Below are 15,947 nucleotides of genomic sequence, written 5' to 3'. Positions count from 1 at the left end.
ACAAATTGGAGTGCGCTATAATCCGACCCGCTTATGCAGATTAATACATCAGTGAACGGCGTGTGTGTTGTACCTGGCTGCAGGCTGGGCTGGCCCATTGGTTTGGGATGCATCAGGACAAACGGAAGCTCCACTGCGATGTCCCTACACACACACACACACACAATATGGTTTATTTGCCAGTATAGCTCGCCAATCATGACGTGTCACATACCCTCCTAAAGACACCACCAGTTTGACTTTGACCCTGTAGGATACTAAGATGCCCATCATCTCCTTGTTGTCCCCCTCTTTCACTCTAGAACAATTACACACATGAGTGGACATGACGAGAAAGGGTGTGTGTGTGTGTGTATATGTGTGTGTACATACATGGTGCTGGAGGCCAGGTTGGTGTCTTCATGTTTGAGTTTTCCGTCCAAGGCCAGGCCTCTCTTTTCCCTATTGGTACCCATGCAGGGTGTCAGTGTGTAGACCTGGCAGAAGGTGGAGCTGGGAGAAACCTGATCACTGAATAGGAAGAAGAAGGATCTTTAGTAAATGGCTGGATGGGTTGTTGGACGTCATGCTACAAAAAGGTACTTACTCTGCCTCCAGCTGGGCCACAGGACACTTGTACTGGGCCGTGGAAAAGAGACAGATGTCTGCATACTGACGGACTGGGAGATGATAACATTAATTAGTGACCTTTGACATGATAGATGATCTCCCAAAAAAGAGCCTGTTGTGTCGGAAATACCTGATATCTTGACTTTCTTGACCGTCTTAGTGGAGTTGTTGGAGACGTGAACGTTGACACTGATGGGCTCGCCATGGTAATACAGCTGCAGGTGGACACAAATGTGTGAGTGTATTCAAATTTATTCAACAATTTGAATGAGCAAACACCTCCTTATCCAGCGAGGCCTCCAGGTGCAGAGGTCTCTCCGACATCAGAAAGCTGCGGCTCGTCTCCGCCATGGGCTGTGGGCCTCTCTTCTCTGGCGCAAACTGCACCTTACGGATCACTAAGAGCACCGAGTTCCTGGAAATACACATTTAAAAATCATATCTGTGAACATTTTATATTCCAGAAGTCATGTAAGAGATTAACGAAGATGACATTTAGGCTGCATCTCAGATGGAAAAAACAGAATAGTAAGCGGATATTAACTTGTAAACCCCCCATTAAAAATGTTTTCACACTTTAATAGGGTTTCTAAAACTATGGCCTGTCAGCTTCCACAATCCTACCCGCACACTTCCAAAGTAAAAAAAAAAAAGGGGTAATGTTTTTATATTTCTGCGATGAGGTGGCGACTTGTCCAGGATGTACCCCGCCTACCGCCCGAATGCAACTGAGATAGGCGCCAGCGACCCCAAAAGGGACAAGTAATAGAAAATGGATGGATGGATGTTTTTATATTTTTTACATCTATATGTACACACACACACACAAGCAAACACACATAGCTACATACATACATATACATATATATATATATATATATACATACATCATACATACTGTACATTTATATATATACAAACCCTGTTTCCATATGAGTTGGAAACTTGTGTTAGATGTAGATATAAACTAAATACAATGATTTGCAAATCATTTTCAACCCATATTCAGTTGCCTATGCTAAAAAGACAAAATATTTGATGTTCAAACTGATAAACATTTTTTTTTGTGCAAATAATCATTAACTTTAGAATTTGATGCCAGCAACACGTGACAAAGAAGTCGGGAAAGGTGGCAATAAATACTGATTAAATTGAGGAATGCTCATCAAACACTTATTTGGAACATCCACAGGTGTGCAGGCTAATTGGGAACAGGTGGGTGCCATGATTGGGTATAAAAGCAGCTTTCCAAAAAATTCTCAGTCTTTCACAAGAAAGGATGGGGTGAGGGTCACCACTTTGTAAGCAAATTGTCGAACAGTTTTAGAACAACATTTCTCAACGAGCTATTGCAAGGAATTTAGGGATTTTACCATCTAGGGTCCGTAAAATCATCAAAAGATTCAGAAAATCAGGAGAAATCACTGTAAGTAAGCGATGATATTACGGACCGTTGATCCCTCAGGCGGTACTGCATCAAAAACCGACAGTGTGTAAAGGATATCACCACATGGGCTCAGGAACACTTCATAAAACCACTGACAGTAACTACAGTTGGTCGCTACATCTGTAAGTGCAAGTTAAAACTCTAATATGCAAAGCGAAAGCAATTTACAGTATCAACAAGACCCAGGAACGCCACCGGCTTCGCTGGGCCCGAGCTCATCTAAGATGGACTGATGCAAAGTGGAAAAGTGTACTGTGGTCTGACGAGTCCACATTTCAAATTGTATTTGGAAACTGTGGACGTGGTGTCCTCCGGAAAAAAGAGGAAAATAACCATCCAGATTGTTATAGCCGCAAAGTTCAAAAGCCAGCATGTGTGATGTATGGGGGTGTATTAGTGCCCAAGGCATGGGTAACTTACACATCTGAATTGTCCATACACGTTTTGGAGCAACATATGTTGTCATCCAAGCAACGTTATCATGGATGCCCCTGTTTATTTCAGCAAAACAATGCCAAGCCAAGTGTTACAACAGCGTGGCTTCGTAGTAAAAGAGTGCGTGTACTTTCCTGGTCCGCCTGCAGTCCAGACATGTCTCCCATCGAAAATGTGTGCCGCATTATGAAGCGTAAAATACGACAACAAGACCCCGGACTGTTGAACAACTTAAGCTGTACATCAAGCAAGAATGGTAAAGAATTCCACTTTCAAAGTTTCAACAATTAGTTTCCTCAGTTCCCAAACGTTTATTGAGTGTTGTTAAAAGAAAATGTGATGTAACACAGTGGTGAACATGCCCTTTCCCAACTACTTTAGCATGTGTTGCAGCCATGAAATTCTAAGTTAATTATTACGTGCAAAAGAAAAATAAAGTTTATGCGTTTGAACATCAAATATCTCGTCTTTGTAGTGCATTCAATTGAATATGGGTTGAAAATGATTTGCAAATCAATGTATTCCGTTTTTATTTACTTCTAACACCACTTCCTAACTCATATGGAAACGAGGTTTGTACACATATACACATATATATATATATATATATATATATATATATATATATATATATATATATATATATATATATATACATATATACATATATATTATATATATACATATATATATATATAAATACACACACACATGCATACATACATATATATACACATGCATACATTTTTATACACATATATACATATAAACATCCATCCATCATCTTCCGCTTATCCGAGGTCGGGTCGCGGGGGCAACAGCCTAAGCAGGGAAACCCAGACTTCCCTCTCCCCAGCCACTTCGTCTAGCTCTTCCCGGGGGATCCCGAGGCGTTCCCAGGCCAGCCGGGAGACATAGTCTTCCCAACGTGTCCTGGGTCTTCCCCGTGGCCTCCTACCGGTTGGACGTGCCCTAAACACCTCCCTAGGGAGGCGTTCGGGTGGCATCCTGACCAGATGCCCGAACCACCTCATCTGGCTCCTCTCGATGTGAAGGAGCAGCGGCTTTACTTTGAGTCGCTCCCGGATGGCAGAGCTTCTCACCCTATCTCTAAGGGAGAGCCCCGCCACACGGCGGAGGAAACTCATTTCGGCCGCTTGTACCCGTGATCTTATCCTTTCGGTCATGACCCAAAGCTCATGACCATAGGTGAGGATGGAAACGTAGATCGAACGGTAAATTGAGAGCTTTGCCTTCCGGCTCAGCTCCTTCTTCACTACAACGGATCGGTACAACGTCCACATTACTGAAGACGCCGCACCGATCCGCCTGTCGATCTCACGATCCACTCTTCCCTCACTCGTGAACAGGACTCCTAGGTACTTGAACTCCTCCACTTGGGGCAGGGTCTCCTCCCCAACCCGGAGATGGCACTCCACCCTTTTCCGGGCGAGAACCATGGACTCGGACTTGGAGGTGCTGATTCTCATTCCGGTCGCTTCACACTCGGCTGCGAACCGATCCAGCGAGAGCTGAAGATCCCGGTCAGATGAAGCCATCAGGACCACATCATCTGCAAAAAGCAGAGACCTAATCCTGCGGTTACCAAACCGGAACCCCTCAACGCCTTGACTGCGCCTAGAAATTCTGTCCATAAAAGTTATGAACAGAATCGGTGACAAAGGACAGCCTTGGCGGAGTCCAACCCTCACTGGAAATGTGTTCGACTTACTGCCGGCAATGCGGACCAAGCTCTGGCACTGATCGTACAGGGAACGGACCGCCACAATAAGACATTGAGTCCAAGTGGACCATGTTCCGCACCTCTATTGTCGAGGCGGCAGATCGGAGCTGTGGCCGCAAGGTAGTTGGTGCCTGTCGGGGCGGCAATCCTAAAACCCCTTGGTGGACACCAGCGGTGAGGGATGCCGTCAAGCTGAAGAAGGAGTCCTATCGGGTCCTTTTGGCTCATAGGACTCCGGAGGCAGTGGACAGGTACCGACAGGCCAAGCGGTGTGCAGCTTCAGCGGTCGCGGAGGCAAAAACTCGGACATGGGAGGAGTTCGGGGAAGCCATGGAAAACGACTTCCGGACGGCTTCGAAGCGATTCTGGACCACCGTCCGCCGCCTCAGGAAGGGGAAGCAGTGCACTATCAACACCGTGTATGGTGCGGATGGTGTTCTGCTGACCTCAACTGCGGATGTTGTGGATAGGTGGAAGGAATACTTCGAAGACCTCCTCAATCCCACCAACACGTCTTCCTATGAGGAAGCAGTGCCTGGGGAATCTGTGGTGGACTCTCCTATTTCTGGGGCTGAGGTCGCCGAGGTAGTTAAAAAGCTCCTCGGTGGCAAGGCCCCAGGGGTGGACGAGATCCGCCCGGAGTTCCTTAAGGCTCTGGATGCTGTGGGGCTGTCTTGGTTGACAAGACTTTGCAGCATCGCGTGGACATCGGGGGCGGTACCTCTGGATTGGCAGACCGGGGTGGTGGTTCCTCTCTTTAAGAAGGGGGACCGGAGGGTGTGTTCCAACTATCGTGGGATCACACTCCTCAGCCTTCCCGGTAAGGTTTATTCAGGTGTACTGGAGAGGAGGCTACGTCGGATAGTCGAACCTCGGATTCAGGAGGAACAGTGTGGTTTTCGTCCTGGTCGTGGAACTGTGGACCAGCTCTATACTCTCGGCAGGGTTCTTGAGGGTGCATGGGAGTTTGCCCAACCAGTCTACATGTGCTTTGTGGACTTGGAGAAGGCATTCGACCATGTCCCTCGGGAAGTCCTGTGGGGAGTGCTCAGAGAGTATGGGGTATCAGACTGTCTACATATAAATATTCATTCATAAACATACACTATATACACATATATATACAAGCAAATATAATCACATATACATATTTATACATAAACATTTATATTTATATACATATATAAACATATATATATATATATATACACACATACATATATATATACATTTACATATATAAACATACATATATATATACACACACACATATATACACACACACATATATGTATACATATATACTTATGTACAGTATATATATATATATATATATATACACATATATATATATATACACACATATGTATATACATATATATACACATGTTTATATATCTATATACATGTATATGTATATATATATATATGTATATACATACTGTATATGTATGTATTTATATACACATGTATATACATATATATAGGTGTGTATGTATAGTATAAATCTATATACATATATATATATATATATATATATATATATATATAAATACACATACATATATGTATATATACATACATATATACACATATGCATGTATATATACTTATATATATACACATATATATACATAACCATTTATACATACATATATATACACATATATATTAGGGGTGTGGGGAAAAATCGATTCGAATACGAATAGAATCGATTTTTTTTTTTTTTTTTTTTTTTTTAATCCATGCATCCATCCATTTCCTACCGCTTATTCCTTTTGGGGTCGCGGTGGCGCTGGCGCCTATCTCAGCTACAATCGGGCGGAAGGTGGTGTACACCCTGGACAAGTCGCCACCTCTAAAATCAATTTTTATTTTTTTTTATCAATCCAACAAACCACTACACAGCAATACCATAACAATGCAATCCAATTCCAAAACCAAACCTGACCCAGCAACACTCAGAACTGCAATAAACAGAACAATTGAGAGGAGACACAAACACGACACAGAACAAACCAAAAGTAGTGAAACAAAAATGAATATTATCAACAACAGTATCAATATTAGTTATAATTTCAGCATAGCAGTGATTAGAAATCCCTCACTTACATTATCATTAGACATTTACAAAAAAAAACACAAAAAAACAATAGTGTCACAGTGGCTTACTTGCATCGCATCTCATAAGCTTGACAACACACCATGTCCAATGTTTTCACAAAGATAAAATAAGTCATATTTTTGGTTTGTTTAATAGTTAAAACAAATTTACATTATTGCAATCAGTTGATAAAACATTGTCCTTTATAATTATAAAAGCTTTTTACAAAAATCTACTACTTTGCTTGCATGTCAGCAGACTGGGGTAGATCCTGCTGAAATCCTATGTATTGAATGAGTACAGAATCGTTTTGAATCGGAAAAATATCGTTTTGGAATCGAGAATCGCATTGAATCGAAAAAAATCGATATATTATCGAATCGATATTGAATCGAATAGTGGGACACCCAAAGATTCGCAGCCCTAATATATATATATATATATATATATATATATATACATATATGTATACATATATATACATATTATACATACATATGTATATGTACACACACATACATACATACATATACATATATATATATACACACACATACATACATACATATATATATCCTTCATTCAAAACCGGGGCCCCAATGGGCCAATTGAGACACTTTGTATTTATGTCAGTGATGTCAGAAATCTATCACAGTCATTGAAATAAAAATATTGTTTAACTAAATGCATCTCTGCATCCTTGGAAGCTGATGACATCAAAGCAAACTGCTAGAAAGCAGGAAGTACCTTTGATGAAGCTTCTCATCCGCTGTGTTGGCACAGAAAGTTTGAAGCTCGTAGTCCACGCCACACGCCTTGCCAGTGTCCTCTGGGCCGGGCTGCAGGGTAACTGAGCAGGGCAGGTTCTGGGGGATCTGAACAGATCCAAACACACAAATCAAAGTCTGTGGGCAATTTACTCCAAAAATCAATGTTGATGTTGAGGTTTTTTTACACTGAAGTTGAAGGGGTAGGCATGTTGGCCAAGCTTTTTTAACAGCCTCCCCTGCAGGTAGCTCAAAGGTTTCTGCTCTTCCTCATCCAGGAGAGGGAAAACCTGAAAAGTGCTCACGTAAAGATCCTTTCGGAAGGAAAGGCCCAAGACGTCCAGGTCCTCACGACCGTAACGAAACACACAAGTCAGCATTACAAACACTGTGGACATAAAGCATTTTATTGTTAAACACGCACCATTCCTGCTTCACGCTTCCTTTTAGCTTTTTGTACCTTTGCGACCCTTGAGATACTCTGGGTCCACAAGGAGCACTCCGTCTGCAAATAAATGCCAAAATCCAACATGGCGTCGTTCATTTAAGTATGTTTGGAAGACAAAAACCACCATCTGATTGTGTGTGCACTCACCCACTGGATCCACATGATCTAAGTGATCTATGAAGTCCCGCTTGCCCAGATAAACAGTCAGCTATGGAATTCAAAGAGAAGAGTCATCATGGCACTCACTCACACACACACACACACACAAACACACACACACGCACACACACACACACACACACACACACGCACGCACGCACACGCACGCACACGCAATGCCCTTACCTTGCAGTTGGGGCTGGACTTCTTGAAGACTCTGTAAAATGTAAAAGTTAAAAAGGACAAGATTTAAAGTGTGACAGTTTGACCTTTAGACATCTGCCGCAAAAAAAATGACCAGCTTGCAAAGAGGGCAACCGCATCATGCTGTTGCCATGGCGACCTTCAACCATCCTGACAAAAGCACATTTAGTGCTATGGTGTCCATACTAAAGAGTCCATTACACTGAGCATTCAATTATTTAAAATATATATTTTTAATGAGATGGAAGTATCTCTGAATGTTCTGAAATCCGTTTTTATATTTCTATATTGCTTCCACAAGTTGACATTGGGCCGAAACTAGGATATGACAAATACCGAGGTCAAAAATTGGTGGTCCAAAAGGTGTTTTGAAAGGTTGAAATCATGCATCCCAGCACCTAATGTATAATATCACCTCGAGCAACTCAATGAACATTCCAAATTTTTAATTACTGTGCCAAAGTTAAGTGTATTAAACAATTTAAAAATTTTAAAACATAATTTGGAAAATTTTAATCACACCAATTCCAATACAGATTTAAACCCAGGAGCGATCGATTTACTATTTCAAGTACAAGTGACGTGTGCCACCGAAAGTCAGAGGGGGGACTCTTGTCTCCATATTCTAATGAGTCAGTACGTGTCCGTGCACTAAATTAGTCCGATTTTTCAAATAGTTTGGCTCTAAATAAGCGTCCTACAACCCATTGAAACACCTTAATCCGATCGTGTCCGTTTTTTGAAAAGTCGGACTAACACACCTGGATTATGCGATTGGAAACGAGGTATCTCAAGAGGGGGTGTGCGGCTGGAGAGGACCCTTTGTAACACGCATGCGCCTGTCTCAATGCGCGGGATACAACCCTGAAGCAGATACCATTCAATACAAACGTAGCAACATTTGTAATGAAGAGGAGACTGTTTGCTCCATAAAGTAAAAGAACAGAACATTTTGAAGTGCATTCAAGGGAGAAAGAAACAAAGGTTTATTTAAGAAGACTTACTTAGACTTAGTTCCTCCGTTCCTGTTGGAACATTGGGCGACGAGTCCCCTCCATTTGTTCCAGTCATTGGCAACCCTTCTTGCTCGATGCCAGCTGACTCCCATCTCTCTCAGGTCTTCCTTGGCTGTTTGTCTCCAAGTCTTCTTTGGTCATCTTCTCTTCCTCTTTCCCCCTTCTGGCACTCAATGGTGCTACCCCTGCCCTTCTCATCACCTCTTCATTGGTGATGTGGTCTCTCCATGAGATCTTCAAGATGTATCTTAGGCACCGTCGGTGGAAGACATCCAGCTTGTTCGTGATGCTTGATGTCTTCATCCACGTCTCACAGGCATAGGTCACTGTAGGGATGACTACTGACATATAGAGGCGCAGCTTTGTGGACGTACTGATAGATTTTCGACCAGATGTTCTGGAGGCGTTGGAAGACTCCTGCAGCTTTTCCGAATCTGGTCTGTACGTCCTTTTCTGCGTCTCCAGTATTTGAGATGTTGCTTCCCAGATACGTGAAGTTCTTAACGTACTCTATGCCTTGTTCGCCTACGGTGAGCAGTGGAACGTTTTGGTCTTGTGCGACGGTCATGGCCTTGGTCTTCTCTTGGCTTATACGTAGGCCAACTTTTTCCCCTTGCTCATGCAGATTGTTGGTCAATTTTTGGAGCGCAGCGTAGGAATGGCTAAGCAGGGCCTAGTCGTCCGCAAAGTCCAGATCTGCCAGTCTGCCCCCTCCCCACGTAATGCCCAGGTTTGTTCCGACGACAGACTTCCTCATGACAAAGTCTATGACAATTATGAACAGTAAGGGGGACAAGATGCAACCCTGTCTTACCCCGTTCACAATGTCAAAGTCGTCGGTTGTGCTGTTGGTGGTTTTCACCAGCCAGGTGGAGTTGTGGTACAGGGCTCTGAAGATGTTGACGTACTTTGATGGTATACCGTATAGCTGGAGGATCTGCCACAGTGATTCCCGGTGGATGCTTTTGAAGGCTTTCTTGAAATCGATGTAATTGATGATGAGGGGTGTCTGGAGTTCTTGGCATTGTTCTATGATGTTGCGAAGAGTGAAGATCTGTTCCGCGCAAGACCTTCCCTTTCGGAAGCCGGCTTGCCCTTGCAATAAGATGTTACTAACCTCTTTTTTTAGGCGTTGGAGCAGCACACTACAGAAAACTTTAACTGGAATCGACAGCAGTGTGATGCCCCGCCAGTTGTTGCAGTCTGCGAGGTTTCCCTTCTTTGGCAGCGTCACTATAACCCCCCGTCTCCAGTCAGCAGGGACCTCTTCGGCATGCCAGATCAGGTTGAACAGGTGCGTGAGGCTCTCCACAACCACCTCCTGACCGTGCTTCAGCAACTCAGCAGATACCTCGTCGAGTCCTGGTGCCTTGCTGTTCTTGAGGCTCTTGATTGCTTGGGCAACCTCGGTCCTGGTTTCTCTTCTGAGGTGACTATCAGAGTTGGGGTTGGTGTTTCCCGATCAAAAAGAAAGAGAGTGGGAGGTGTTGGCTGGTTGAGAACCTCTTTGAAGTGCTCCACCCACCTTGCTTCCTGTTCCTCGTCGCTTAGTAGTGCCCTGTCTTGATTGGCACCCCGGAGCTGCTCCTGGAGCTGGTTAGCTCCCGCACAATCCTGTAGAGTGTTTTAGTGTTGTTTTTCTCTGCTGCCTCTTGTGCTTCTTTTGCTTTCTCCTGCAGCCACCTCCGTTTGTCTTTCCTGCAGCTCTTTTTTACTTCCTGGTCAAGGTGTCTGTACTCCTCGTCTTTCATCCTCCAGCATCGGAGCCTCCTCTTCTGTTCTCTTTCCATCTTTGCCATCTTCCTTTCGTCAATCAATTTCCAGGTCTTTTCTGTTATCCATCTCTCCTTGTTGGTGCCCCTTCTGAGACTCCACTGCTCCTCAATTGAAGGATTTGGTGGTACCTCAAGCTTCTTCCTCAACTCCTCACGGTAGTTTCTCGACAGGTTAGTGTTCTTAAGCTTTTCCACTGCGTAGGGTCTCTTGGTTGTCATTTTTTGCACCTTTTTCAGCTTCCGCCTGATTTTACCCACCACAAGAAAGTGTTCTGAGCCTACATCTGCACCCCTGTGTGCACAAACGTCTAACAGTGACGAACGCCACCTTGTGTTTATGCATATGTAGTCCAGCTCATTTCGGGTTCCGCCCCCAGGTGAAACCCATGTCATCTTATGGATCTGTTTGTGCTTGAAAAACGTGTTACCAATGCTGAGGCCGTTGGTACTGGATAGCAGCAGCAGTCTCTCCCCGTTGTCATTGGTAGAGTTTGCAGACCCGTGTGGTCCCACTGTGGCATTGAGGCCCCTTCTACCGCCATCCACTTCCGCATTTAGGTCTCCAATCAGCATCTTGATGTCATAGCTGGGGATCGCATCAAGCACGGCTTGGAGCTGGCTGTAGAAGGCATCCTTGTCCTCTTCTGAGGCAACCTCGGTTGGGGCATAGACTTGCACAATGGTCACTTTGGCATGTCTACTATAGAGCCTTGCTGTGATGATGCGCTCATTCACCGGTTTCCATCCCACTAGCGCAAGTGCCGCACAGTTGGAAAGGATCATCCCGACTCAATGGGTATGGTGGTCTTGCTTCCCAGAGAAAAGAACGGTTGCTCCATCAATGACGAGGCGCCCCTGCCCAGTCCACCTCATTTCACTAACGCCTAAAATGTCCAGGCGATAGTCCCTCATAGTCTTCAGCACCTGGTCCATGCGCCCACACTAAAACAGTTTGCGCACGTTCCAGGTACATACTCTGGTGATGGCTTTGGTTTCGAAGATCGGGGTCATCAGGGGTCAGGCTTCCCTCTTGATTTCACCCGGCCCCGTCATAGATACATGCAAGGATGCGCCCTCTCTTCTCTGCCGTAGTGTACCCGAATGGCTCCTTCTTGTCGTTTCTGTAACATGGTGCTTTTTTACGGGTTGGGGTTGTTAACATCACAATACCTTTTACACTGATGTTTGTGATGTAGGCAGCTTTAACATTCTTGCTGGTGTGCGCCACACTCCGTGAACCTACACCAAGCACATTTCTGGAGAACATTGGCTCTGTGGCACATTATAAAGGCAGCATAGGGATTGCCCATAATTCCGTGCATCCGTGACTCCTGGCTACATTATACACGTGCCCCCAACCCCGCCCACCTCAACCAACGCACGAAGTATGTTTGTCATCGTTTAATGTGGGTTCGCGGAGTGTGGCGCGTATTAGTAGGAGTGTTGAAGTTGTTTTATATCACAACCATTAGTGTGATGTCTATGGCTGTGGAACAAGGCCCCTGGTTTACAGCTAATAAAAGCCAAAATAATTTCTCCGTCATTTTGAAAAAGACGTCAGGGGAAGCGCCACTCATGTGACGAATTTGACCCGGCGGTAAAAGTAAGCATGCGCTTAGTAATTTGGGGGGGCGAATTTGACCCGGCAGTAATTCAAGGCAGGCGCATATGACATGCCCGGCGGCTACTCAAGGAAATACAGTTTATACAAATATATAAACATATACATTTATACATGTATATAAGCATATACATATACATTAGGGGTGAGGGAAAAAATGGATTCGAATATGAATGGCAATTCTCATGTGCGATTCAGAATCGATTCTCTTTTTTTTTTTATAATTTTTTTTTTAATCAATCCAACAAAACAATACACGCAATACCATAACAATGCAATCCGATTACAAAACCAAACCTGACCCAGCAACTCTCAGAACTGCAATAAACAAAGCAATATTGAGGAGTCATCTCTACAGAACTGTTTCATGAGGAGTTCCCTCAATCATCAGGAGAGAATCATCAGAAATCTCCTGATGATTGAGGGAACCCCTCATGAAACAGTTCTGTAGAGATGAAGTAGTCTTGTGATTTTTCCCACACACATATATATATATATATATATATATATATATATACATACAAACATACATATACGTACATACACACACACATACATTATATATATATATACATACACACCAAATACTAAATACATAAATAATCATTATCTAAAAAAAAAAGGGCTCAAGATGTTCATCGTAATTATTGTTCTGTGTACTTTTTTAAACACTTGTAGTTTGAACAGTCTCTTAAACTGAATCATTCATTCCATAAGTTAATTCCACATACGGATATGCTAAAGGTTTTAAGTGTTGGACGGTCGGGCATACAAATGTTTTAAATTTGCTTTCCTCTAAGGTTACATTTATTAATTTTTTTGTTGAGAATTGTCCAAAGACATGATTTCACCCGGCCCCGTCACAGATACATGCAAGGATGCGCCCTCTCTTCTCTGCCGTAGTGTACCCGAATGGCTCCTTCTTGTCGTTTCTGTAACATGGTGCTTTTTTACGGGTTGGGGTTGTTAACATCACAATACTTTTTACACTGATGTTTGTGATGTAGGTATATATATGATTGGCAACACTAAATTGGCCTTAGTGTGTGAATGTGAGTGTGAAAGTTGTCTGTCTATCTGTGTTGGCCCTGCGATGAGGTGGCGACTTGTCCAGGGTGTACCCCGCCTTCCGCCCGATTGTAGCTGAGATAGGCGCCAGCGCCCCCCGCGACCCCAAAAGGGAATAAGCGGTAGGAAATGGATGGATGGATGGATGTTATACATTCTTGGGTAGCAGGTTATAGTTTGCGTTGTACATAATTTTAGCTGTTAGCACACAGAACTGTTTATGTTTATGAAGATGGAGCAGGTGCTAAACTCTAACGTAAATGTTGACATTACTATACTTGGTTTGGGGTATTGTTTTCTTCTACTCATGGCATGCGCACAATAACACTAACGTCAAACATGGAGTGACATTGTTGCTTCTAAATGCAGCTTTTCCTTGATGCGGTGTTTTGCACCACGCCAAGTGCACCTAATGTTGTGACTGGGGAATCTATATACTGTTTTTTGGGTTTATTTTCCAGCGCGCCTGAAACAAAAAATAGATATATTATACAGCGTACATTTTCAAAAGATATATGTTGATACTTTTGGAGCGGGTGAGGCGTGGTTTCCTTTGCAAATTAAATGGAACGCCTCCACACACAAATCGTTACTTCCTACTTTCTTCCTTCCTTCTTTCCTCTTTATTTTTTAACTAAAGAAAAATAAATGTTGGGCAAAATTTTAATAAAATAGAAATGTAACTCATATTTTACAGCAAAATATATCCAATACATATCTATTCTAGACCCCAAATAAGTGTGTTAAATGTAGATTAAAATCATCACAAGTCCACATTAAAGTGGCAAAATGAAAAGTAAATTTGTACCTACAGTATGTTTTGTTGAAATGGTTAGTCTTATTATACTGTATACTAATTATTTAATGAGAAACAATTCAAGAAAGAAGCTCTCATCAATGGAAAGTTGATGCTTAGTGAGACTCTGGAGGTTTTGTTTCCTGTTTCTCTCACACACGTCGTCTTCCTGCCGGCCCCTCAGTACAAGTATTTAGTTAGTGAGGAGCTGCGGGACATGATGAAGTCTTTTGTTGACTTACTCTGTGCTGCAGTCACTCACGGCAGTAGAAGAACAACACCCGCGTTCCACCTTGAGGAAATTATCAAAAAATTAATCTAATCACGTAATTTGCTTCCCCTGGCCTCGTCGTCCAACCAGACGGAAGAACAATCCGTTATGGTCGAGCTACAGGAGATTTAATCAGGCAAAAAGCTGGACAGGGAAAAAGCCGTAAAAGTGCAAGAGGGCACATCCTGCAGTTAAACAGGAAGCGTGTATTCCTGGAAATTTAGCCAAAGCAGCAAAAACATGCACTTATGCAAATAGCCCTAAAAAACATGCTGATACTTCCTATAAGATGACACTCTTTTTTTTTAAATAGCCTAAAACAAACTCCAGTTGAGGTCAAGGTATGGATAATATTCAATAAACATTAGTGATTATTTAAATGTTTCCTCTTTTTAAATAAGCCCCTCTTCTGTTTAAATGTATGCATAGAACATAGAATTTGTGAAACTCTTTTTAACCAAGTACCACCTCAGAAAACACTTTAAAACATTAGCAACACCAACATTATACAGTAGTGTAGTAGGCCTAAGTATTCATTAAAAACATGACAGAGGTTTTGTTAAAGCTAAAGTGACACACACACTAGGTGTGGCGAAATTTTTTCCTCTGGATTTGACCCATCCCCTTGTTCACCCCCTGCGAGGTGAAGGGAGCAGTGGGCAGCAGCGGTGGCCGCACCCAGGGAATAATTTTTGGTGATTTAACCGCCAATTCCAACCCATGAATGCCAAGCAGGGAGGTAATGGGTCCTATTTCTATAGTCTTTGGTATGACTCGGCCAGGGTTTGAACTCACAACCTACCAATCTCAGGGTGGACACTCTAACCACTAGGCCACTGAGAAGGGTAAAAAGTATATTGTAACAGTACACACCGTTTGAAGAGTAATACTTGTTTGAATATAGGATAATAAAACAGTTACATTATAACATTTAATTAAGTGATTCTTTGGTGTATTACTAGATAGAGCCCGCAAACTGGTACCTGTACTACAGTTTGAGAAGGCCTGATATAGAATATTCCCAGGGGACCTATAAATATCGAGCTGCAAGCCATAAATGCCCCCTCGGCCGCATTTTGGACACACTGCGTTAGCGTCCGTGTGTGACGTCACACACCTGATCAGTCAACATGTTTAGAGAAAGGAGTGTACGAAACATTCTTTGTGCTCCTATAATTCTTCTGTTCCGCAAACATGTTCTGGTTGAGGAAGTTGCGGCGAACTCCTGCCTCCAGATACAATGTTTAAGTGGAAGAAGGCGGCGGATGCAGTGAGTAAATAGAAAGGGAGGTGACATCTTTAAAGCGTTCGCATCTGGCTGAAAAGCTTCATCAAATGTGTTGCATAAAAGCAAGCCTACCTGGTCCCTGCTTTGTCCCCCATGTCCTCTGCTGCCTTTCAGCTGCCCCTCCTGCTCCGCATGCTTCGGTCCAGTCTGTCGCTTTCTGGCCGTTTCCGCGGCACAAGGACAGAAGCCACGCCC

General features: G+C 43.1%; 1 protein-coding gene across 3 annotated transcripts in view; it reads right to left on the bottom strand.

Annotated features, from left to right (window-relative positions):
- Nucleotides 1-15,947, bottom strand: part of LOC133560617 (arrestin red cell-like) — a 17,345-nt gene extending 1,398 nt beyond the window's left edge. Inside the window, exons 1-12 of one of the 3 annotated variants that reach the window (XM_061913337.1) lie at nucleotides 15,825-15,947; nucleotides 7,900-7,930; nucleotides 7,702-7,762; nucleotides 7,567-7,611; nucleotides 7,295-7,494; nucleotides 7,087-7,214; nucleotides 889-1,024; nucleotides 740-824; nucleotides 587-659; nucleotides 373-510; nucleotides 215-298; nucleotides 74-144 (exon numbers count right to left, since the gene is read on the bottom strand). In XM_061913337.1, the coding sequence (XP_061769321.1) occupies nucleotides 74-144; nucleotides 215-298; nucleotides 373-510; nucleotides 587-659; nucleotides 740-824; nucleotides 889-1,024; nucleotides 7,087-7,214; nucleotides 7,295-7,494; nucleotides 7,567-7,611; nucleotides 7,702-7,762; nucleotides 7,900-7,930; nucleotides 15,825-15,847 (1,075 nt within the window). In that variant the 5' untranslated portion in view covers nucleotides 15,848-15,947. Of the gene's footprint in view, nucleotides 1-73; nucleotides 145-214; nucleotides 299-372; nucleotides 511-586; nucleotides 660-739; nucleotides 825-888; nucleotides 1,025-7,086; nucleotides 7,215-7,294; nucleotides 7,495-7,566; nucleotides 7,612-7,701; nucleotides 7,763-7,899; nucleotides 7,931-8,921; nucleotides 13,262-14,435; nucleotides 14,486-15,824 lie in introns of those variants that run through there. The other 2 variants (XM_061913336.1, XM_061913338.1) reach the window with 2 other exon arrangements.

Source organism: Nerophis ophidion, linkage group LG10, assembly GCF_033978795.1.
Source record: "Nerophis ophidion isolate RoL-2023_Sa linkage group LG10, RoL_Noph_v1.0, whole genome shotgun sequence".
NCBI lineage: Eukaryota > Metazoa > Chordata > Actinopteri > Syngnathiformes > Syngnathidae > Nerophis > Nerophis ophidion.
The sequence above is the reverse complement of the archived record's forward strand: the minus strand, read 5'-3'. Positions and strand labels throughout refer to the sequence as shown.